The 25,297-nt window shown below is 37.0% G+C and overlaps 1 protein-coding gene across 8 annotated transcripts in view; it reads right to left on the reverse strand.

The window, feature by feature from the left end:
- The window catches only part of LOC5573568 (ubiquitin thioesterase trabid), a 29,443-nt gene extending 4,522 nt beyond the window's left edge, over positions 1-24,921 (reverse strand). The window contains exons 1-3 of one of the 8 annotated variants that reach the window (XM_021855799.1): positions 24,717-24,921; positions 21,429-21,764; positions 9,039-10,466 (exon numbers count right to left, since the gene is read on the reverse strand). In XM_021855799.1, coding sequence (XP_021711491.1) covers positions 9,039-10,466; positions 21,429-21,649 — 1,649 coding nt within the window. In that variant the 5' untranslated portion in view covers positions 21,650-21,764; positions 24,717-24,921. Of the gene's footprint in view, positions 1-9,038; positions 10,467-21,428; positions 21,774-24,570 lie in introns of all 8 variants that reach the window. The other 7 variants (XM_021855798.1, XM_021855797.1, XM_021855796.1 and 4 more) reach the window with 7 other exon arrangements.
- Positions 24,922-25,297: the final 376 nt, after the last annotated feature.

Here is a 25,297-nt window from a genome sequence, read left to right on the forward strand (position 1 = left end):
TTAGCTTTGAAAACAACATTTCTTATTCAATTTGGGCCTCCTGAATCCAATTATGCTTGCCAATTTCTTAACAATGCAAAATTTATGGAAATAATAAGCAATTAATTTTCAACAATACCACAGAAAACGCCTAAATGTAGGCAATTTCCGAAGGATTCTTCTGAAATCTATAAAAAATCAATTATTACCAAAAATAAAGGACAAATTGGTACGAATTTTGATGATAAAATTCGTTTTGGGGATATATTTCAAGCATCCTTACAAATTTTCAGGTTGACACCATGTCCAAATCCTTGTTTTAAACTATAAGTTCATTGATGTCTGCCAATACCACACAGAATACGAATATGGAATTTTCTATTATTTTCATAGAAATAAACATTGCTTAACACAAAAAGGCTTCACTACATGCAATTCGACAATAGTTAAGACAAACAACGTTCATTTACATAGGTTGCATTGATTTCTGTGCTCTATTAGAGGGAAATAAAATCGTGTGACACAGCGATCAATTTCACCCGAATTTACGGTATTACATTTCATTTTCCGTAGCAGTTCAGATTTTTTACAGGTGAGTTGATTTCACCTGCTTATAAGAGAAAAATCAGAGGGGGTTGTGTACAAGACACGACCGCATGACGTTAACTACGCCAAGTGATTTTTTGCATTTGAATTTTAGTCGATTTTCATAGTTGCAGCCTTCCTTTAGTTCAAACTCTACCATAATATCGTGACGGTCGCAACATTTTAGATTTTCAATTGACTCCCAGTATATTGCCGTAAGACGTAGTTAACGTCAAAAGAAGAATGCGCGAAGAAGCAGAAATTGGGCTGCTTTTATAGTGCACTAGCCAATCCAAAGGAATCGTGGAAGACAATATGAACGAGTTTGGTTGCGTAAGAAAGGGGTCGACATTTTCCCAATTTTCGACAGTCTATCGTCAAAAATCAAAAGTTTTCTCCATTTGAGTAAAATGTTGTATAAATTTCCGACCGATTGGTGGGAAAATATTGAAAATCTACCGATAAATGGCTGAGTTAATAGTATTTAAAATCTTACATAATTTCGTGACGGTCGCAACATTTTAGATTTTCAACTCAGGGTGTCCATTCAAAATCAGCTTTCAAATTCCCGGATTTTTCCCGGATGCCCAAAAATTTAAAACCGGATGACATCATGGTCCTTGTGACTGATGACCCAGACATTTGTATAGAAGGTTGTGATATTTGTTTAGACCTTCAAAATATTTGTATTCAAACATCAAATGCATAATATTTTTGTTTTCACTTTAAAAAAAAACTTTATGCAGTTAGAAGAACCATTGCATTGGTCAATATGTAGATTGTCCAGTATATAGATTGTCGAATAATGGAAAATATTAACAAGTTCCTGAAATATTTACTATAAAAAATGTAACTGCAGTTTCATAAATATTGTAACAATTATTATTTATCTTTATTAGAGTGGCTTTTCGCCCTTGGCGAGTTCACCACTTTATATTTTATTATATTGTAACAAATAGATTAGAGGATTATGTAAACCTATTCCTCTTAGAAGGGATTTACGAATTCTCCAGCTGCTTTCTATTGGATGATAAATATTGAGTATAACGAATCGAAATTTGGAATATTTAGGAGTTTTTTAAAGTCCTGCAACGTATTTTGTATGATAACTCTTCTGTTTTTGTATGAGCCGTAACAACTTGAGGACACCAACCCAACCATTTCAGCGTTATGAAATTTCTGAATTGGCCCATGTATTTTGTTTAACACTGTCTTTTCCCGTATGGATCTATGCACGGGTTCACTTTTTGACGTTTTAGCGGTGCCGTGTTATTTATGTGACCATGGCAACCAGTGAATTCGGCACCGCTCAAACGTCAAATTAGTGAACTCGTGCATCGTGCACCTGCGTGGTGAAAATCCAGTTAACTTGTAATTCGAGATTGGCATGACGCTGAGTGTGTACTCTGGAAGCGTTCTAGAAAATTTCAAACAACTGAAACATAACTGACGTTTTCAGAAAAAAAAAATGAATGGATCGATGCACGAGTTCACTATCTGACGTTTGAGCGGTGCCGTGTTTTTTTACGTGACCATGGCAACGAGTGAATTCGGCACCGCTCAAACGTCAAATTAGTGAACTCGTGCATTGGTCAATGGACCGATGCACGAGTTCACTAACTTGACGTTTGAGCGGTGCCGAATTCACTGGTTTCCATAGCCACATAAATAACACGGCACCGCTAAAACGTCAAATAGTGAACTCATGCATTGATCCATTGAGGGGAAAAACTGTTTTTAGTTTCATGGCTTGCTGACCTTCTCGAGCATAACAAACTAGAGGGTCTTGTTTCCCGGACTCGAAAAAATCCCGGGATTCGGGATTTTATTTTTAAAAATCCCGGGATTTCCCGGGATCCCGGGACAAAAATGAAATGCTTCCAGAACAACTATGGAACGGCCGGAGCAGGTATTGAAGTAATGTTTTGTTTTATAGAGTAGTTTCGTAATAACCGAACCTGTTTTTGAAGGTTAAGTCGAATTATAATAGATAAAAACAATGCTATCTTAGATTTCATTTATCGATATTGCACCTATCTGCAGTTGAAGTCAATGGGCATTTATTAAAGTTAATTTGAAAGAAAGATCAAACGTGTTGCATAATGTATAGGTATATGTGATACCAATCACTCTCAATTTTTTTTATTTTATTTTATTTTCATTCTTATATCATATCGAATATTAATGCTTTTCAATTATTGGCATGCAGCCACAGACATGTTAGTCCTGGAAAAGTGTAAGGTACACCGGGCAAACTAAAACGCTTACGGGAAGATAAAATGGCATCGATAAAATTTTAATATGTTTGATGAATTTTCCACCACCAAAGCAGTTAACAAACGGAACAAACCGTAGAGAAACCTGCCAAAGTGTATTGAAAATTACGTTAGTAACATGCCAGAAAAATAAAATATAAACAAAAGTGGCCTTAAGGTGAAGATGAATCGAAGCCAAACTTCAAATTTTCAAGAGCACAAATCTGGATAACCGAACACCCGTTTGAGCTGAAAACTTAATCGATTGGTCATCGCCAGCAAGTGACCAATCGATAAAGTTTTCAGCTTAAACGGTTGCTTGGTTCTCCAGAATTGTGCTATTGAAAATTTGAGGTTTGGCTTCGATTCATCTTCACCTTAAACTTCAATAAAAATGCTTATTGAATAAGCTATATGCAATAACTGATATACATTCTGGCATCAACAGTCACCAGAAAACTTGCAGCTTGTTTTGTGCTATTATTAGAAAATAAAACAACAATATTTTTTAGTTCAACATGCTATTTCGGGAAATCCCGGGATTCGGGATTTTTTGGATCCCGGGATTTTTGTCCCGGGATTCCCGGGACAAGACCGTCTATAACAAACCTGCCAGCTTTCATATTTTTCTTCAATATGGCGAAATGCTCTATTTGACACATCGAATTACCTTCCTTCTAAATACCTTGATCGAATAAGCTCCTAATTTTGATTATGTTGTTTGAGATCATCAGTGAATCTGTGGAAAACATTCGATTATGTATTTATGGGTCATCTATTTAAAAGAATTAATTACTTTCCATACACTCAAATGGGATAATCGTTTGTCCGGGAACACGAAACCCCATTCTTACGACAAAATAGAACAAACGCGTACGATGCGATGGCAAGCAAGACTATGAGCTTTATGTTTTGATTGTTATCGCAGGTTACCATGGTGTTACTGAAGACAATGGATCAATGCACGAGTTCACTAAATTGACGTTTGAGCGGTGCCAAATTCATTCGTTACCATGGCCACATAAATAACACGGCACCGCTCAAACGTCAAATAGTGAACTCGTGCACAGGTCCATTTGACACTTTGAGTACCACCGGCAAAATACGCATACTAGATGTTGGTCACAAGGTTTGCAGCGACATTAGCAGTCTAATTTACATGTCTATTTATTGCTGCCATGCCGGCCACGACATCAAACGGGAAGGATGAGAAGGCTGTACCAACTCTAGTTCACGATTGGGTACTGGATTGCTAGTCACATCATCAACGCTGCTTGATGTCGCCTCTTCGAAAGAATCTGCTTGCAAATCGGGTATCTTTTTTACATGCGCCGTGTTTCTTTCTAGGACGCCGCCGGACAAAAGATCAACTACTTTAACACGATTTCCTTTCTTCTCCATGACGCTGTACTCTGTTCTACCAAATGTTGGAGTGAGTTTTCCTGTTGATACTAAATTTTTCAACAAAACGTTGTCTCCTTCGCGTATACCTATCTGATGGCTTTGCATGTCGTTTTATATCTTCCCTTTCTTTCGTGGGCTTCGTGGCCGAGTGGTTAGTGTCGCTTCGAGTCATGGGATGTGGGTTCGATTCCCGCTTCAGCCGTCGAAACTTTTCGTCAGGAATGTATCTCAGCTGTGCCACTGGAGCATGCTTGTCCGTTATCTAGTGTTAAGTTACAGTCTGTGCAGCTAAATGGCTGAAGACGGTTGTAGTAACTTGATGGTCGCTTTTCTCGAAGCGTGTTTGCGAGCCAAGAAATCACTCAAAGGGGTTTTTCCCTCTTTCAAAATTTTAGTAAAAATAAATAATAATAATAATAATAATTGTGGTGGCTATTTGAGGCATCCTTTAGCTGATCATAATGACACTGTAGTAACTTGATGGTCGCTTTTCTCGAAGCGTCTTTGCGAGCCAAGATTAAACCAATAACTGACAGCATGTTGTTACTTGGTTTCTGTGCTCCTATTTTTCAAATCCTGCTTACAATTCTATGTTGCCTGAATAGACAATTCAATCACACTACATTACTTCCTCACAACGGTGTCCGTGTCTTTTTTTTCCTCTATATTTTAGAATAGTATCACGGTCCCTGATTTCAGAACTGACTGGTGGGGCCGTTTCTATATCACCTATTGACGGAATTTTAGACCGGATCAAACGATTTTGCAAAAAACTGAATGTGCAGTGGTGTTATACATCATCAGGTACTGGAGTAAATCCGTTTTCCAATCCCGGTCCATTGAGTGACTTATTTTAAGTCGCTTAAGGAGAGAACTGTTTTGTCTCTCAACCTCGCAATTGGCTTGTGGCCAATATGGGGCGATATGATTAAGCGTTGTCTGATGTTATTCACTTCATAGTGTACACTTCCTTATATCGACTATAATAATCAACAATCACCAGCAGGTATTCATTTGATGGTTATGGTCCTAGAAAGTGTATTGCTAAATCCACCCAGGGTTCATTCGGCATTGCACGTCGTCGCATTGGTTCAGGTGCGGAGGGTCTACTAACCAGACGGCATCCTTCCAGCTTTTAACTGTTTTTCTTGCATCCTCATCCATTCCAGGCCACCAATCTCTGTCGCGATATCATCAATGTCTCACCTGGATGTCTTTTGTGAGCGAGCTGCAGCATTCTTGTGCGTAAGCTTCTGGGAACGATAATTCTGCATCCACGGATTACGTAGCCTTCAAGGAGTGTGAGGTCATTTTGAAAAGGGATGCACTTCTTAGCACCATTTCTAACTACTTCATCCGCCCAGTCTGCTGTTAACAAAGCGTCTTTAACGATAACTAATTCGGGGTCTTCATCTATCGCACTTTTGATTTCTGAAACATCGACAGCAACCGAGTCCGTGATCGCGTGGATGTAGGGGTAGACGAGACGGGGCAAGATGGCCATCCGGGGCAAGATGAGCACCCCTCAATTTTAAGACTATTTCAATGAATTTTGTTAAAATAACGTCATACACTATTGTGATCACAGATCACAGATTTTTAAGATAAAAAAGATTTTTGAGATTTTAGGATATATCACGAGTTTAGGACACAATTTTGGAAGATATAAGTCAGAAATGCCTTTACTCTGTTTAGTTTTTCTCAAAAAGATAAGTATTTTAATATTTTAGAATTTATTATGTACCTTTAACTTACTTTTAGAAGAATAAGTTCAAATTAAAAATGGTTGACATGCCAAAAACAGTCAAAATACGTTTGCAAAAATTCTTTTTGATCTAAAAAATAAAAATTTTGAGTATTTTTGCGACACAGATTTTTACCAAGATTTTTAGAGGTTGACTTAAGATAAAAAAGATTTTTTCAGCCGAAAACACAGATGAGAATCGGAAAAAATGTGGCAACACTGGTTTGGTTGCGTAAGAAAGGGGTCGACATTTTCCCAATTTTCGACAGTCTATTGTCAAAAATCAAAAGTTTTCTCCATTTGAGTAAAATGTTGTATAAATTTCCGAATAAAAATTTGTGAATAACAAAATAATGGTAGAATAAAAACAAATTTTGCAATCAAATCTAGTTTAACCATTATTATGTTATTAATATATGACATAAATATCTCATTAATAGCAAAACATAAATCATAGCAAAATTTGTCATTGGTATGTTATACTAGAAAGTCATGTAATAACTAATCAGTAACAAAATACACTAGCATGGTAAAAGTTGTTATTTGTGCAAAAATATTAAAAAACATTAAATCTCTAAAGAATAACAAACATCGCCATCACAGTAAATTATGTTATTATTTTGATATTGGAAAACTTTATTTAAATAATTCATGAGAACAAACCAACATCATATTTTGTCATAATAGCTCATTTTAGTATTCGTTTTGATACCGTGCCGGTACCATATTCTGAACGCTTAAGAAAATCTGAAGATAATGGCTTATGTAAAAGAAGAGGTTTTCTTTTTAGTCGTCGGTATTGACTACCTTCGCATTGGCTAAATATATATTTTAACTTATGGGTCGATATTGGTTGCATAATCATAAGGTATCAGTCAGACGATTTATTTTTGAAAACCGTGTCCATGTTCCTTATTCTGAACAGTCAATAAGGAAGTGTTCCTAATAATGGACAAAAGTATTCCTAATTATAGACAGCAATAAATCCATATGTATCAAACAAAAGCAATGATATTTATTAATGGTTTATAACAGCAGTTCAAAGAGGCAATCTATTAGCAATTCTCCAGGCCTTTTAAGCGGACCTGATCGCTTCCTTTGCAGTTTAGATCGGGATCCGATTGTATAACGTTTTGCGGTAATCCATTTCGCGTATACCATTTCGCGGTTAGTAACATTTGGCGGCATGTCATTTCGAGGTTATTACCATTTCGCGGTGTACCGTTTCGCGGTTTGGACCGAGATGTTTCATCTAACTTAACAGTGTAATTTGAAGGACTGCCTGTGTTCAAACGAAGGGTAAATCACCGATGAAAACATTATTAGTGATAATACCAACAATTTTCAGTTCAACTCGTAGGAAAAACCACACCGCGAAATGGTATAGATCGCGAAACGGCATACCGCGAAATGGTACTAACCGCAAGACGATAAACCGCAAAATGATACAAACCGCGAAACGGTACACCGCGAAATGGTTGACCGCGGAATGGTTTACTGCGAAATATCGGACAACCCGGGATCCATCTCGAAATATCCGGATGTCGGTACAAAAACAACTGAATCCATTTTCTTCCCGGAATGTTATTTGGAAAGTCACCTGATTTTCCGGAAAGAATCATGTACTGACCTACCAATATTCTTAAGCGGCTTGTGTCGATGGAAAAGCCAGATTTAGCTGACCGGACTATATAATCCGATATGCGATCCTCATCTTCTTCCGACAATATGGTTGGTTTTCCTGGACGGTTATGTATAGTAGATTTTTCCCCTTGGAGTATAGAATACTGACAGCAATTCCGTATAGACCTGCCGTGCTTCTAGTTGAAAACCCCTTCCTGACAAGAGTAATAGCCCTCTCCAGCTTCCACGGGTCGTGTACGGTGATTCTTTTTTGCCGCGGCATATCTGTTCATAATAAGGATCAATCAACAACATTTGGTGCCGATCTTTGAACACTTGATTGATCAGAGATTCCACGCAGTAGCTCCAAATATTTGTAAATAATATGAAGATATATTCTTACCGGTCAGTTTCCAGCAGCTACGAATGTAATTCGATTATATTGTCAACCCAAAATGAAGCAAATGTTTTGACCGGCGTCTTAGTGCACAGGCTTAGCGACCATGTTTTTTTTCACGTTTGTCAAAGTCCGAACTTTATTTTTCGTCAAATCACGTAAAATATTGCCAAAATAAATTTGTGCCTCGGATATACGATAAGAAAATATGTAGCTGATGTATGTTATATAAGTTTTTGTGCAAAAATTTGGATTAGAAGATTGAAATCATTAAGTTTGTCGTAAACTGTTCAGAATATGGAACTGTCTATAATATGGAGCTCGCAAGGTATTCATTGAAGATTCAAAAAGCAAAAGTTTTTTAGCAGGATAGCAAAAAAAAATATTTTTCAATCATGCTAAATTAAGATATTAAAGTCAAAGAACTAAAATTACCATTATTTTGATCTTCTTGTGAATAGCTTATTAAGTTATCATTTTGTTATCAACATCTAAATAATAACATATTTTGTTATTTACGGTTGCCTATATTTTTGCTATTATTTTGTTATTACAATGGTAAAATATGTTATTCCAAACTCAGTTATCATTTTTATTTTATCTCTTATTTCAAACAAACAAAGAACAAATTTAGCTATTCAAACATTCTATTTTAATAGTAAATTTTGTTATTCTTTTACTATTCTCCTCTACCCGGGAAAGCACATTCTCCTTCTTCCTTTTGGTTCCGGTAGAGGAAATCGTCTGAGTTTGTTGTGAGTTTCATTTGAGAAAGTATGATGCATGCCGTGTAACAGGGAGTGAGCCGCTCTTTTCTTGATTCGCTCTTCCGCTGAACCTCTGAACCGTTCAAAAGATCCGGTTCATTAACATTAGTGATTCTGTGATTCTGAAATTTCATAAACCTTGGGTCTCCAATAACGCCCTCTCAAACCATGTGTCTAACAGAAGACCTGACTGTTTATGGCAATAATGGCTTGAATATTTGCATGATTGAAAATGCGCCATTACGCAAATAAGTATTATAAATGTAAGATATAAAAGTACTTACAAATGACCGCACTGATGTAAGCTATCAGCCAGAGCCCTCCTTAAAGTATTATCACGATCAAATACGCCCCACGTCGCCTGCATGGCCGAATCAAGCAAGCAATCGCCGGCACTCCGATTCCACAGCACCATCAAACGTGAACCCAATCGTTCGGTAATCTCCAGTGACCAGTTCAGAGCAGGCGGTGGCATCTCCAGTTGCTTCTGAGCATCCCGATCGAGCAGTTCTTCGTACAACTGCTCCTGAAGGGCCAGTGGAAGTTCTTCGATGTCGGCTGGCAGCGAAAATGTAGCATGTTCGGTCACATACTGGCAACTAAAGGACGCTTTTCGAATTCGCAACAAGTGGGCAAAATGACGACGAATGTCACTTGCTAGGTCAGGAGCAACGTAGGATGGTACCCTTTTGATACCTGGACCTGAACCTGAGATTTGAGCCAAAAGCAGCGGTAACATTTCATCGCGATGAAATCGAATAGCAAGATGGATCAGGGTGTGACCAACATCGAAAGCAATATTGTTGTGATTTAACAGACTAACTTCGGCAGGGGTAAGAGCTCTACCCGCATCTCCTCCGCAACTTAAATAGCTTTCCACTGCCCCCACGTTGTTCTCCGCTATCCCAATACAAGCATTGAGCCACTGCCAATCTGGCTGCCGCCTAAGTTGACGCATATATCGTTCCTGTTGATATACGTCCAGATTGTTCATTGGTTCTTGTTCGCGAGCCAACTGTTGATTACGTTTATTGTTAACCACTATGTTGCTGGCCACATTCTCATCGTGTTCGGGTGAATGTTTGGCGGAAGCCTGACTATTACGACCACTGTTGGTTTCTCGCGGATGTAAGCACATTGAACATTTCAATGCTTTTGGCCAATTTTCGTAAGTACAAACTGAGCAAGACCATTTGCCAGCAGTGGTAGAAGCGCGAGGACAAGTGTTCACTGGAGAAATCGATGTCGGTGACTGATGTTTGGCCCCTCCACTATCACTGTCTTTCAGGCCATCTGCGGGTCGCTCTGAAGCAGTGGATCCTTTATTGATAGGTGAGTTATTTCGTCGTTTCCGACTTTTGTCGATTCCCGGGTGAAACAGGTCGAGAAATTCTTCTTCGCCAGTACTTCGACTTATATTGAGAGCGTTCAGTTGGTCACTAAGACTATCGTATTCGGAAATAACCTTTGAGGCTGTAGGCTTCTCGGGTAAGGACTTCTGCTGGCCTAACTGTTTGATCAGAACTTCATCTTCCCGTTTACGGTTGCATTGTAGACAGCGACGAGCATGAGATAGGTTGAGGTAGGTACAAGTATTGCAGAACCATTTTAGAGTACTGTCACCATCGTTTGAAGGAGAAATAGCCGACGATCCGCTGGCTAGGTTTGAAGTTGACTTTTTCGTTGTACTCAACTGCTGCGTAGGACTCAATCTGAAAAATAAAAGAGATATTTTTTGTTATTACGTATTAGAAAAATACTTCGTTAAAAAGCCTAAATATTACGCCAAAGGATTGTAAAAAATTGTGTCACAACACTAAATCTTTAATAAACAGTTTCTTCAAACCCGCTTCAAACATAGTTTAGCCATATACGGTTTGAGCGAAGGTGAATAATTCAACACAAGGGTCTCTGAACCAAGAAAAGGTATACTAACAAAAGAAGGGTTGAACCAATTATATAACTATTTATATAATTGGTTCAACCCTTCTTTTGTTAGTATACCGATTTTTTTTCACACGTTGATGGGTTGGGGGCTTTTTAACGTTTGTGATGATCATTATTCATTACTTTCTCAGATTGAAATATTAGTTCTGCCAAACATATCGATTTGAGAAGTCACGAGCAAGAAAAATGAAGTAGTTGATGAAACAGATTCGATATATCGGAACGTCCCTTCTGACGGGGCAGGCACCCTTGTTGCAATTGTAGCACTTGTACACTGAGAGTGCCTGTAAATCCCAAGCAGTCATCTGGTTGGTTCCTTGTGTAAGTGCAGCTGATCTGGCGATATTGGAGTAGCAACCACGGGCGGCCAATCAAGCTCACGCTCAAGCTCATTGTCTTGAAAAACAATTTACTAGAGTAATGTTCATGAAAATAGTACGTTGTCTGTGCCTTGAGGCAATCTTCCCAAATGAACATCTAACACGTTGGTTTAGGCGGTTTTGTACTCTCGTTGTACTCTGATTTTGTGTTCAAATTTTGATACAAATCCGCTTATTAATTTCTCCTTATCGTGTCTTGTTGTATGATATTGTTAAATCCTTCGTTTTTTATAAGATAAGCGCTAAATATTACTTAAAATATTAATCTTAGTTGATCTGCTTAAGTAAAACATTTGTTCAAGCCTCATGGGTCTTGCGATTTTAATCAGAAATTTAAGGTGAAACAGTTTGGAATCAACTTCTAAGATTGCACTAAAACTTCAAAGGCACAAATCTCGCGAAGGTGCATCCCACAACAGTGCACTTTTTATTTTGGCTTTGTGCACTAGCAGAAAGCTTAAAATAAGAAGATTAGGAACGTTGGCCAACTAGTTCTCCAGTTTTGTGCCTTTGAAAACGTGAGTAAGTGGAGAAGTTGGCCATTGTGCCGGCCATCTTTGCATTCCGAGATGTTTCACCTTAATATATGATCGTAAAAAAATTAACCGCGTTGATTTCAACAGTTCTCTGCTGCTCTGTCCGCTTTGTGTCATTATTAGCACCAATGTTTGAACCGAAGTACACATGTACCGGATGTAGCCTAGAACACTGGTTTAGAGATGAAGCGCGTTTCCGAAAACAACTAAATTTCTAGCTGTTACACCGTGAGACACGTATACATGGTGAAATATGTGAGTGTGGAATATTTGTAGCTCATTAGCGCTTTATATTTGTATAATGTTGAACTAAACAAACATTTAGTGTAGGGTTTCCCAACCGGTGGTCCGCGGACCTCTAGGGGGCTGAGACGACCTTTAACCCGTACCATTAATGTACAATACAGCGTATTTTGATTCAATGTCGAGGAAACATTATTCTTGATTGAATATATACAATGCAATAACAATTTAATTTATTGTAACAGAACACTGCACTGGATTTTTAGTTTTATGTCTTAGAATTTTGGTCAAATTCTTATTTTTGGGTAAAACAATTCTTACTTTTGTGTAGCTTGTCTGACAAAAGTAAATAAAACAAGTTAAAAAAGCAAGAAATATTGTGTGAAAGATATTTAAAAAGTAAGAACAAAAATTGTTCTGTAAGAATAAGTTATTTTAACCTTCGGGCTGTCACGCTGTTGTACTTTGTACAACAGTTGTGATTTATATGCTATCATTTTGAAACAAAGATATCTATCGGCACCAAACCAAAATGTATTCCTCAAGAATCTTCTTAAGAACAATACTTGACAGTTTTTATTTACAGTATGGCCCTTTATAATGTGGTAAAATGAACAAATATACATGGAAGTCGCATAATCATGAACGCACTATATACAATTCGAGTAAACCACAATTTGAAATCAGTATATCTCAAAATCCAGATAACATAGAAACTTGAGGTTTTTAATAAAGTTGTTCTTTAGGTGACACTAGTGGGCATGGAAGCTTACTCTTGTATTGCAGATATTTCAGGAGCCTGGCCATTTATAAGGATGGCGTCTTCGGCAAAGTAAATTAAGTAATTTTTTTTTTTTTTTTCAGTTGGAGCTGCTTGACAGCTTAACTTGTCAAGGCTGAACCCTCGGTCTGGCTTTTGCCAAGTTTCCCCTCTACCAGGACCAATACTCAGACGGACTAGGCAATGGCGCCCACATGAACACTGTTTTTTTTATTAGTATTGTGACGTGGTAGTTTTTGAAAAGTACCCATATTCCCTTGCTTCTGAGAAAAGGAAGCATTATGAAAATCAGCAGCTCCATTACAATTTGTTTGAAATAGTAGTGTAGAATTTGTTTGAAATAGTAGTGCATTACTAATACTGTCTAGTCGAAATGGGTTTGAATAATTTGTCATTCAAGTGCTATTCTGATTACTATTGTCTTTTACGTAAGATTAGAGTCTTAAAGGTCAAGTGTCGTCAAGTCTTAACAAAATTAGGCTGTTTAGTAGTAGTTCTAATTAATTTCATTTTTTATTGTTAAAAGTATTTCTTGGTCATTTCGTTCATATATCCTTAAAGAAAAAAGTCGCTTTCCTTGTCTGTTCAACAATTTTTCGAAACTGGCAAGTGTACCCTAATGATCGATCTCAGCGTCTTACTTTCCATAGTCATTGTATAGTGAATATTGAAGAGTAAAGTTACCTTAGGCTTCTATTACAGTCTCCTACATGATTCACTTTTCGGTGGCAAATGCAATGTTTCACAACGCCTACTTTCTACTAGTAAATTTTGCTAAAATGAAGCTGGAATTAGATTATTTATACCGCTGTTACAAAAGAGGTATTTCTTATTATGGCAATGTAAAAACCATATTAAAATAAGATTGTCGCCACTTATTTCTACTCAGTGAATCTACTAGTCATTTTCCTAAGAGTTCCTAAGTATTAGCTACGTCGTATATGATAACGATGTATCTAGCTAGCTAATAGTAAGAGTGGCTACGGATCATTCTGGTTAGCAAAAGGCAAACTGAACGTCACCAATAGTATTAATGTCCACTTCGAATAGATAATTATTTGAAATGGGCATCAATTCTATCAATGACGCAGAATGTCCGTTGGATCACATCCGAGATGTTATAGGCTAATATTTTCAAAGCTGAACGATCACATCGACATCTGGTGGCTAGTAGGAGAACCGTCATAAAAGAGGTTGGGTTGAGAACGCACCGTGTGCAGCATAGGAAGGAGCACACATATTACACTTTTTCTCGGAATAGTTATGTTATAGACGATCAGAAAATTGAAAAACATGATAAACTTTTGTTCCTTCCAAAATGTACAGATCCGGTCAGTGCTCATGTACGATTTGTGGGATAAAATTGGAAAATTGGTGTTTGGCTACATAGGTTATAAACTTCCGGATTCTTTGTTTGTGGCTAAATTTGTTGTGAAATCATGCGTTTCGCAAGAATAAAGGGTCAAAATGATTATGCCAATGGAAAATAGTTTAATAATTAATTGATTATGAGCTAATTTTTGGGTCGAAAAATTGAATTTTAGACGTAAACAAACATTTTCAATGACATTTCTCTCCTTCTTACCTAACGACCTCTATGCTGGGTGGCGCATTAAATTTGCCTATTGCGTCTATGCCATATGAATTATGACGCGGCTTTAAGCAAAAAATGCCAAAATGTGATACCACCACTACAGGTTACGCCTTTGGTTTCCATCATATGAGCTAATGGATTACGCCCTCCCATCGCGGCAAGGTCGCATAACCAAGGGGAGGGACTATCATTGTTCGAGCTAGTTGATTCAAAATTTTGCCACGAGGCGGCGCTAGTGAGCATGACACTTTTGTTTACGGATATCTCAGGAGCCTGACCACTTAGAAAGATACTGTCTTCGGCAAAGTATTTCAGTAGCTCAAGGACTATCGAGAAATAGGATATTTTGCCATCAGGCGGCGCTAGTGAGCATGAAATTTTTGTTTCGCGGATACTGCCGGATCTTGACTTTTTAGACATGCACCTTCGGCAAAGTTGTTCAAAAGCTCTACGACTATCATTATTTTACAAAATCTCGAACTTTAAGGATTAAACAAAGAAAGAATTTGAGCCACTGACCAACTCTGCCGAAGACGCCATTTTTCTAAATGATCAGGCTCGTGAGATATTTGCGATACAAATGTTTTATGTTCACTAACGCCGCGTAGTGGCAAAATTTAGAATCAACTAGCTCAAACAATGATAGTCCTTGAGTTACCGAACAACTTTGCCGAAGGCGTCATCTTTCTAAGTGGTCAGACTCCTGGGATATTCGCAAAACCAAGGGTGTTGTACAGAGTACATCGCGCGACTACTCGCGTTACATAAATTCGCGCGACGACCGAAATGTTAACGGTAATTTTTCAAACGACGAATGCAACAATATTTAAGGTTTATACCTCTATATAGGAGTTGAAACTCCTTTGTTACTGTTAGCACAAATATCTTGTAAGTTGGGAAAAAATCCATGAAAAATATTTTTTATTCTTTTTACCACCAATCAATATGCATTTTGTTGCATGGTTTATGTATTGTAAAACAATACACAAATTGCCATTCCAAATAATACAAAAACAGTATTTTTTACAGTAATCCACTAAATTTTGTTATCAATGAAAAACAATACATCTTATCGTTTTATTCAAATCTATGTATGAAAAAATATCAATATTTGTATTGTTTCGATACTTAACAACCTATACGTTATATTGTAAAAACTTCAAATACCATACAGTGAATTGTTCTTAACAATATATTGTACTGTAATTGTATTGTTATTTTACAATATACTGTATTGTATTTCCAATGCTTTTAATGGTACTGTTACAATACCTTAAATTGTTTTTGTATTGTATATTTTATTCAGGAAGGAAGGCCGCAAAACTTTAACTTTAAAGTACGTAAACACCGATAGGAAATTTCCAATATCGCTATATCAATCAAGAGTTTCATACCAAGCAGAGTTACTATGTATTTCCCTTGTGGGCTTCGTGGTCTTGCGGTTAACGGCGTCAGTCGTCTAGGCGTATTGTGTCACGGGGTGTGGGTTCGATTCCCGCTCCAGTCGGTGGAAACTTTTCGTCAAACGAAAAATTCATCGCTGGGCTACTGGGTGTTTCGTGTTGTCCGTTGCCTAATGTTAGTGATCGTTCAGTCTGTGCAGCCTATGTGCTGAAGACGGTGTAAATTGTCTTTTTTTTTTAGATCGTTTCTGAAGATATCCCTGGAGAATTTTTAGAACTTGTGATTCAATCCTTGGGGATGGTTCAAATATTACGTAACGCAACAGGGGAGGGAGGGGGCTTACATAGTGTTACGATCCATACAAAAATTTAAAATTTTCCATACGAAAGCGGTTACGTGGGGGAGGGAGGGGGTCTGAAATTGACAAATTTTGCGTTACGTAATATTTGAATGAACCCTTGACAGATTTAACTGTACATGGTTACTGGTTTCCTTGCATATCCTTGATAGTTCCTGAGTTTGAGGGAATATGGGAAAATTTATTCTCAGATTCTTGACTGATTCCACTCAAACCATCGGTGAAATATTATTAAAATTATCAGCAGATTTCGTATTATAGATTCATAGCTGATTCAATGAGGATTCCTGGTGAGATCTATCACAGCTGTAAAAATGATTCTTGATAGATTTCAGGGTAGATATATGACGGAACAATTTTCGCCATGCTGATCTTTTTACGGATTTTTTTCAAGGGTCAAAGTTAGCATAGCATAGACTGACTGTATATGTCAATGGTTGCTACTCCATGATTGATCTGTCCTGGTGAGAATAGCACTTCCATCCAAGTGAATGGGAGTTTCCGCATACTCTCGAAGTGTAATTTTATCAGATCTCGTTTATTGATCAATAACGGCGCCGGCCAAGTCCTTACAGTCATTTGGGATGGAGAAGGAATGTTAGGGTATGATGATTGTTGCTTCCAGAGACCGAGAATACCTTTGCATCTCCACAATCACCACAGGAAGGGTGTTTGTTAGTTAGGAAGGAAAAAGATCTGGGAGTCATCTTTGGTCGGTAATGCGATCCATAGATAAGGAGGAAAAATACGACTTTTCCTTAAATCTATTTTTGCATTTTGTCTCGCGGTGGAAAGATATTTTAAGAAGATTAAGAAAATACGTCGACATTTAAAATGTCGAACTATTCAAAGGTTTTTCTAGTAATGACAAGAAAAGAAAAAAAAAGTTTTCAGCATAAATGGATGTTTGGTTCATCAGATTTCTGCTCTTGAAAATTTGAGGTTTAGCTTCGATACATCTTCACCTTAATTTTTTTTTCTGAGAGATATTTTATTGTCCGTGTAACTACAATCATGGCTTTCTTGTGTCAAAATTTCAGACATGCCGAGTTTCTCTTAAAATAAAGGGGCCAGACGTCCCGCGTTTCGCGGGACAGCGCAATTTTCAAATTGATTTTACAGCGTCAAATCTATTTGTTTGACTAAAAAAAGAATTTCGATCATGTTTTAGGACTAAAATATTTCAGGGTGGCCACCCAATTTCGATTTTGAAATTCCCGCTTTTTTCCCGGTTTTCCCGGAATATTTTGCAAAATTTTCCCGGTTTTTGATCCATTATTTCTAACGACTTTAAAAAGTCAATTAAATCGTTTAACATTTATCGTTCAACATTTATTTTAAATCGGTTTAAATTTTTTTTAGTTGTTTTCCCATAGTAATTTGATTTAGATTGTTATTCTGAAAACTATGGCATAGTATAGTATTCATCTTTTTTTTTGTCGGTAGCGATAGGGGTAGTACTGGCACTCTTAATCTGCCCTAAGCTCCTTCCCAGCATTTGCTTTTATAAGCCTCTATTGCGTTCATCACACAGACGTTCCTAAGCAATGTTGCTCAAATGGTCACTGTGTACCCTAGCAGCAATCAGCCCTTACCGTAATTTTGCAGTCTGGTACTTTAGACTACTATCAAACTATGATAAGGCCTGAAATGCTACTAGAGTGGTTAAAGTGAAGAACGAAATAGTTTTATTAAAAGGTCCTCATTCCCCATTCCATTCCATCACTCACTATGGTCACTTTTATTTTCGACACTATCACGTTTATCACCGATTATCACCCATCAACTTTCGTAATACACTTCAGATATACTTTCCATTATATCACTTTTCACATCACACCATTTTCATATAAATTCATTGTTATTAGCATTTACCATCTGTTGGCATTACTAAGTAATTAAAAGATATTCAATTTAAATGTTCCATTAATTTTGTTGCTGTAGAGTCATTACTATTCAAACTACAATTTAGCACTATCAACAAAGTTACAGTAAAACAAAATCACTTCGATCCATTTTTCTGCACTCGCTGTCATTATTAACACCATTCATGTTTGAAGAATAGGGGCCTTCCTTAGCCGAGTGGTTAGAGTCCGCGGCTACAAAGCAAAGCCATGCTGAAGGTGTCTGGGTTCGATTCCCGGTCAGTCCAGAATCTTTTCGTAAAGGAAATTTCCTTGACTGGGCATGAAGTATAATCGTACCTGCCACACGATATGCAAAAATGGCATCTTTGGCAAAGAAAGCTCTCAGTTAATAACTGTGGAAGTGCTCTTAAGAACACTAAGCTGAGAAGCAGGCTCTGTCCCAGTGAGGGCGTTAATGCCAAGAAGAAGAAGATGTTTGAAGAACTAGGCAATAATGTTTATATTCAGAGAAATGATTGCAAAATGTATTATGGTCTTTATTAAATTAGTAGAGTTCACATCATTATACATCATCATTATTATATTCTAACAAAACTATCAGAATCACTTCCAATTTCATTTTCAAATTTTCATCACCATAGATTTTATTATAAACACACTATTAGCACCAACACAATCACTAAATTTAATAACAACAAGTGTTACGCGCAGTTCCACCAAACACCCATTCTTATGTTGCATTATAAAACGATTGATCACACGTTAGCTTCGAAACTTAACAACCATTACTGATTAGTACAAAGGATGCTACAGCTCGTGGTAAACGAACTGAACCATCAACAACCAGCACTGGTTTATAAGTAACTAATGAGCCCTGGCGGTCCCTCCGTTCGAAGAGGACCTGATAATATGCCGAAACATATTAACAGATCCTCCGCCTGAATGCAGCCGTTTCATGATAAATCATGAACCGTTAGAGGTGTGCCAAAGTATTGGGTAGGTGATATGTTTCACAGACGGGTATTATTATGGTGCACCTTCTACTTTGGCACCGTCAAACCCTGTGATCGTGGCCAGGGTAGTATAGTATTCATCTGAATCGATTTGTCTCGCGTTCGTCGAAAATCAATGGAGCTCTGGAGCTCTATGTCATAAGAAAGAGATTGTTAATTGTGCTAATAAAACAGATCCTACACGACATGAAATTGAATTGAATTTAATTTGAATGCTATAACCATACTTACCTACAATATAACATTTAAGCCAAGCTTCGAATTTTCATGTTCATGTTTCAAGATCTAGAGAAACTGAAAAGCGCTCGCTTTGAAAATGGATTGGTTGCATTCTGGTGATCATAAAACGATCAAAATTTCAGATCAGAGCACTGTTTGGTTCTCTAGACTCGTTCTCTTGAAATTTCAAGGTTTGGCTTTGGTGTATAATCATAAAAATGAGGAGTTCTCTAAAGCAAATAAGTTCAAGGTATGGATGAAACAAGGCCACACATATAGAAGCACTTACTTAGGGCTCACTCAAGTTGTGGTATTCAGCAATTACATAATTAAACTTCGATTCAAAAAGTCGAGTACAAAAAGTTAGAGAAAAGTTGAAAAAACATTAGCGCTGACAGTGCGAGACCGAAAATTCAAAAAAAAATTGAAACATTGCTAAGAAAAGAGTGCAACATTTTTTAAGAAATATGGCTTATTATAGTAGAAATTAAATAATTAATGTTTGACAGATATTTGTTCAAAATCACGGATGCCTCATGGCAATATCATTAAACATAACTACTTTATATAACTTATTTTGGAGGTTGGTTTGTAGAGAGTTCTGTTTGATCTTTCGACCTTGACGCTTACTTCTGCGGGAGCGGATGACGAGGGCAGGATCAAACATATCGCGCGTCGGTTCAGTGAAGTGAAAAAGTTCCGCGATCGGTTAGTTCTGTTTGATCTTCAACCTTGACGATTGCTCCTTGGCAGTGCGTCAAGAAAGCCCGAGCAGTCGTCAGTTGTTTCCATCTCGGGTCGTGCGCCTATTTTCTCTGAGTGCTTTTATATAGCCGAGCAATCGAGTTAAGCTAAATGTGGATTGTTGCTGCTCAGTCAAGGATGACGGATCAATTGGTGAGCTCGTTCCATGCTACTATTACTAATCTATAAAATATGTATGACTGCACATTTAATCGATACAACGGTAGGACGTAAATATGATTTTTCAACAAACTATGAATGGTTCGTCACTGTGAGTGTCGACATAAACTCTAATTCATGAATTATTTATGTTTAACATTTTTTTGTTCTTTTTATCTTTATTTTTGTAATTATAAAAAAAACTTTGAATGGTTCGACACTACAAGTGTAGACTTGCGAAAGGTTAACTTTATTCAACAAACTTTGGATGGTTCGCCACTGTAAGTGTCGGCATAGGGGACGGACCTGGTGTAGTAGTTAGAACACACGCCTCTCACGCCGAGGACCTGGGATCGAATCCCATCCCCGAGATAGTCACTGACAAAAAAGTTATAGTGACGACTTCCTTCGGAAGGGAAGTAAAGCCGTTGGTCCCGAGATGAACTAGCCCAGGGCTAAAAATCTCGTTAATAAAGATAGAAAAAAAAAAGTGTCGGCATAAGAATAAGAGTGTTCTATGATGTTCCAGCCAATCGAGTTTTTGTTTCTTTTCAAATAAGTAAAATATAATAACACATGCTTTCGTCCTGACAGCTGTAGGAATGTTACATTTAGATATTTGTTCAACAAACTTTGAATGGTTCGTCACCTCAAGTGTCGGCATAATTTTCCTTTACATAGAAATTGTTCATATCAAATGAAAATATTATATTTTCATAAAAGCATATTTATATTTGACAAAAAACTATTTATCGTGGTCTAATCACTTATCAAAGTGAATCCTTTGACCCATCGATCCTCCCCATTAACAAACATCCTTCCCAGTAACCTTTGTGGAGATGCAGAGGCAAACACGGTCTCCAAATAGCAAAGGTTACACACTAACATTCCTTACCCCAATCCCACCTGACTGCAAGGCCGTGACCGGCGCCGTTATTGACCCTGTATAAATAGAGGCACTGAATTATGCACATTGAAGAAGATTATGGCCAATCCCAGCCGAACTTCTAGTTGATTCTTTGTGCATTTTCACTGACTTCGGTCAATCACGGAATAGCAACCATTGATATGTGTAGTCAGTCTAAGCTAAGCTAAGCTAAGCTAAGCTTATTTTGGAGGTTGGTTTGTAGATTGCAGCTTGAAGATGTTCATTCAAAACGATTTTCCCGGTGATCTTCTCAAATTCCCGGTTTTTCCCGTCTTTTTCCCGGTGGATTCAAATTCCCGTCTTTTTCCCGCTTTTCCCGTTTTTCCCGGTTCGGTGGCCACCCTGATATTTGTAGAATACATATCCAATTCCGAAAATGTTTGGTTGGGAATGAGATCTGACAAGGCGTCCCGCGTTTCGCGGGACATATATGGTCGCTTTATCTTAAAACCAAAACCAATAGAGATACCAAAAACGCTAATTAACATCTAAAAGCTCACCTAAAAATATCCTCATTCAACAGGGGTTTCTGCCCCTTGCACATGGTGCACTTCAGCGACAGTGGGAAATTCTCGTAGGTGCAATACTCGCAAATCCACTTCGATGCCTGTGGCTGTTGGTTCTGGTTCTGGGACACATCAGGTTGTGATTCATCTTTCGATTTGTTTCCGTCTTCCTCCGGTTGCTTTTGCTGGCATAAAGGGGACGAATCGTCCGACATAGTTTCTTCCCCCTCCACTTTGCACTAAACTAACTGTTCGTTCCGAACACACCACTTCTTGTTAATGCCGTGTTTAAATTGCTGTTGCTTCGGCTGGTTGTTTTTTGCGTCACCACTGTAGAAACTTTGATTTTATTGATAAATCTATTTTCCAGCACATCTATTTCTAGAGCCAAATACAGGGCTGGTAGCGAAAAGAGATGCCAAAAATAGATATTTTGGCAACCAAACTTGAGAAAATAGTAAGTAGGAAAACAAAATGTAATCAGTTTAATTCCAGAAAATATCCTAAATGATTTACGGCAGATTGTTCTAGTTGATTATACTGTTGAGCACCAAATGTGTAGTTCCAAAATTACATTATATTGCCTTCAAACTGTTTTTAATATAAGTAAACACTTCCATGATTTTGCATTGTTCACCTGGTTTTCTATTTCTAAAAATAATTGAAATCACTACAACTGTATTGTTATTATAAATTGTAGAGGTCCGACTTCAATTTGATAAGAAAAAGTATAGAAAAATTGATAGCATGCTAGTTAAGTTATTCATCATTTAGAAGAGAGAGGAAACAATATTGAAAATACTTCCTAAAATCAACGACGCATATTGTTGCCAAATATTAACTCAGTAGCCTTCGAAAAACCCAGCTGCCTAAGTGAATCAAAACTGTCAAGAATAAGATCCAGCTGCCTATATTTCTTTGAAGAAAGCAAGGATGATTTATATGAAGCATTTCAATATTACCATTTATACGTATACCAAGCTATTAGTATTAGCCTATTACACATGAATATATATATTTGAATGTTTTCATGAAGTATCGGAAGAGCTTCTTTCAAATTTATTCCTAGTAACATAGAAAGAAATCATTCCCTAATACCTAGATGGTTAATTACATCAAATAGAAAAAAGGAAGTGTATTCTAGCCTATTTTCTTCAAATTTTCTTAAAACTTACAGGACGTTTGCAAATAAAAGCTGTCCTAGGAAGTATGATGATTCAATCATAAAATTTTCTGCAATACGATGACATTGAATATTCAGTTTTTATTCTCAGATAGAACATCCAATTATGTTTTTTTTTCCTGTTCGGATGCGCCACTGCGACCAGTATTCAGATCTATTGTGGCATTACCCGTATCCTTAGTGTATAGTGCATGTCGCATTACTCCATTTCCATCGATAGGTAATGAAGCATCGATTTCTGTACAGTTCTTGTTTTGATTCCTCAGATATTGATAACAAACGACTATGATGAAAAGGTTCCGCTATATACACCTTTCATAGAAATTTACATCTCAGCGAAGGCGCGCCCCTTAGCAAACATAATCGATTAAATTTCTGAGGAACCAAATCGGTACTACTGATATTTGACCATGCAACGGAACCCTAGTCACATCCTTGTTTCGCTTTTAGTTTAGTCCCAGAAAAATACAATTATGATTATCTACGTTTAATAAAATAGACAATAGGGGGAGATCCCCCAATAGCGGACAACATTAAATACCGGACACCGTCGAAAAATTGGAAATATAATTTTCGTTGATTTGTTGCATGATAACTTTATTATTTTTGTACCAGTGTCTCAAAATATATTCATTTTTCATGGATTTGATTAATCGTGGTATCATATATGCAATAAAAATAAGAAGAACGAAAATTCATAACAACACGTAAAATGTGCTATTTTCCATCACGCATAAAATAAGTTTTTTGATGGACGACTTGCAGACTAAGTAAATCTCAAATTTCTTCTGTAAATGTTGCTTTGAATTGGCATTGAAACACTATATTAAAATACATTATCATAACTAGAAAACTTATTCAGACTGCCGTAAGTCAGAATAGTGAACAAACGTATTTTATCGATCTTACGTGACACACGTTCCTTTCTGAACCAACTCGATTATCACTTTTATAACGTTTAACGTTCAGACTTACAAAACGACGTAAGATTTTTGGAGAGACAAAGTGACTTAACCACGAATCGAAACACTACTTTAGTCAATCTTACACTGATTTGATAAATATTTTTTGGCTTAGCTTCCTTCAAAAGGTGGGTAAGAGATCATTTCAGGATATTCTCCATTGATTTTTCCAGAAATTAATCTAAATAAAATCAGCAGGCTTAAGCCGACATTTTTATTTCAAAACTTTACATGATTTTTATCAAAAAATCCAACAAGTTAATTTCAGATATTCTAACAGAAATGTCTGTGCAATGTTCACCCTCTTCAGACACTTTGATATGCTGAAAAATGTTTGCATTAGAATAATAAAAACCAGTAAGATATTAATGTCCTGCTATTTAATTTTATCAACTTCTTAAAATTCGGGTTATCGTTAATTTATTTTCAGATCTGAAAAAAAATTGACATTAGTGAACATTTTTCTGAAAAACAAAATTACTTTTGACTTTTTGTTGCAAAAAAGTTACTAGGTCGAAAAAGTTACTCGCTACCAGGCCTGGATTTTGAAGTGACTTATTATATCTTATTTGAAAAGTAATCAAGTCACTAAGAAGTGATTCGTAACCAGCCCTGCAAATAGTGCTCTGGTAGCACTCTGCTCAAAATTACGGTTAACGATAAAACTTTTTCTAATAAACAACGTTATGCATAGGTATTGACGAATTTTGGCACTGTTTGAAAATATGGAGCATCTGCAAAATCTTTGTCATTAACTCATCTCAAAATATGTAACGAAATTTAGAAACTTGCAGAATGTATTGAGCAGACATACAATATTTTGTTTATTTAAGAATATTGGTCAGTTTCAAATATTATGCTATAAATAACCCTTCTGATTAAGCTCCCTATGCATTTTAACTATTAGTTTCAAAAGCAGTAATCTAGAACCGAAACGATTTCACAATACGTCTACGCCACTCGAAATCATAAGCAATTCATTGGATTTTACCTAATCCTAGGCATCAACAATAGATATAAAGGAATATTTTCGCTGATCTCTTTCGCCTCTGCGCACGAACGTGAATTCAAGGTAATCAACAGGGAAATCTCGGTTACCGAATCATCAACGCAACAATTTCCACCCCAAACTCGCACCGATTTCGAACACCGAATTCTTCATTAATATCACTAGATAATTTTGCACGCACGGATGTCTTTCGAAACGCAAACAACACTCGATAAGCGGACCAAAATCGCGGGTCAACTATTTTCGCTAAATAATAATCACCATCTTGGTGGATTTCTGTATTTTCTATTTTCTTCGCAACGGATGACAGATGTGGCTGGACAGGGATGACCGCAGAACAGATGACAACAGACTGACAAGTTTGCTGGCAACCATGTCATGAAGAAAAAATAACATCGCCAATTCTAGCGAAAATAAAATGAAGTCAATCATACACGGAAAGAAAAAAATATATTTATTTCATGTCATTCAGGCTGTGAACCGTTTCACCAGTTCGTTTAACTATTAGTTAAAATTTGACATTTCAATAGTTATTTTCCCCTCACATGGTTAAATTGAACATCGCAGTCGACCCATTTGAGCTTTGACAGTCGAGTAGTTATTTCAGAACAAAGTTGACAGATGGTTAGTTATTCTCAAATTCACGGGAGCAAAAAATAACTTTCGAACTGTCAAGTTCAACCATGCTCTAGAGCAGGGTTATTTCTAA

This window comes from Aedes aegypti, chromosome 3, assembly GCF_002204515.2.
Source record: "Aedes aegypti strain LVP_AGWG chromosome 3, AaegL5.0 Primary Assembly, whole genome shotgun sequence".
Classification (NCBI taxonomy): domain Eukaryota; kingdom Metazoa; phylum Arthropoda; class Insecta; order Diptera; family Culicidae; genus Aedes; species Aedes aegypti.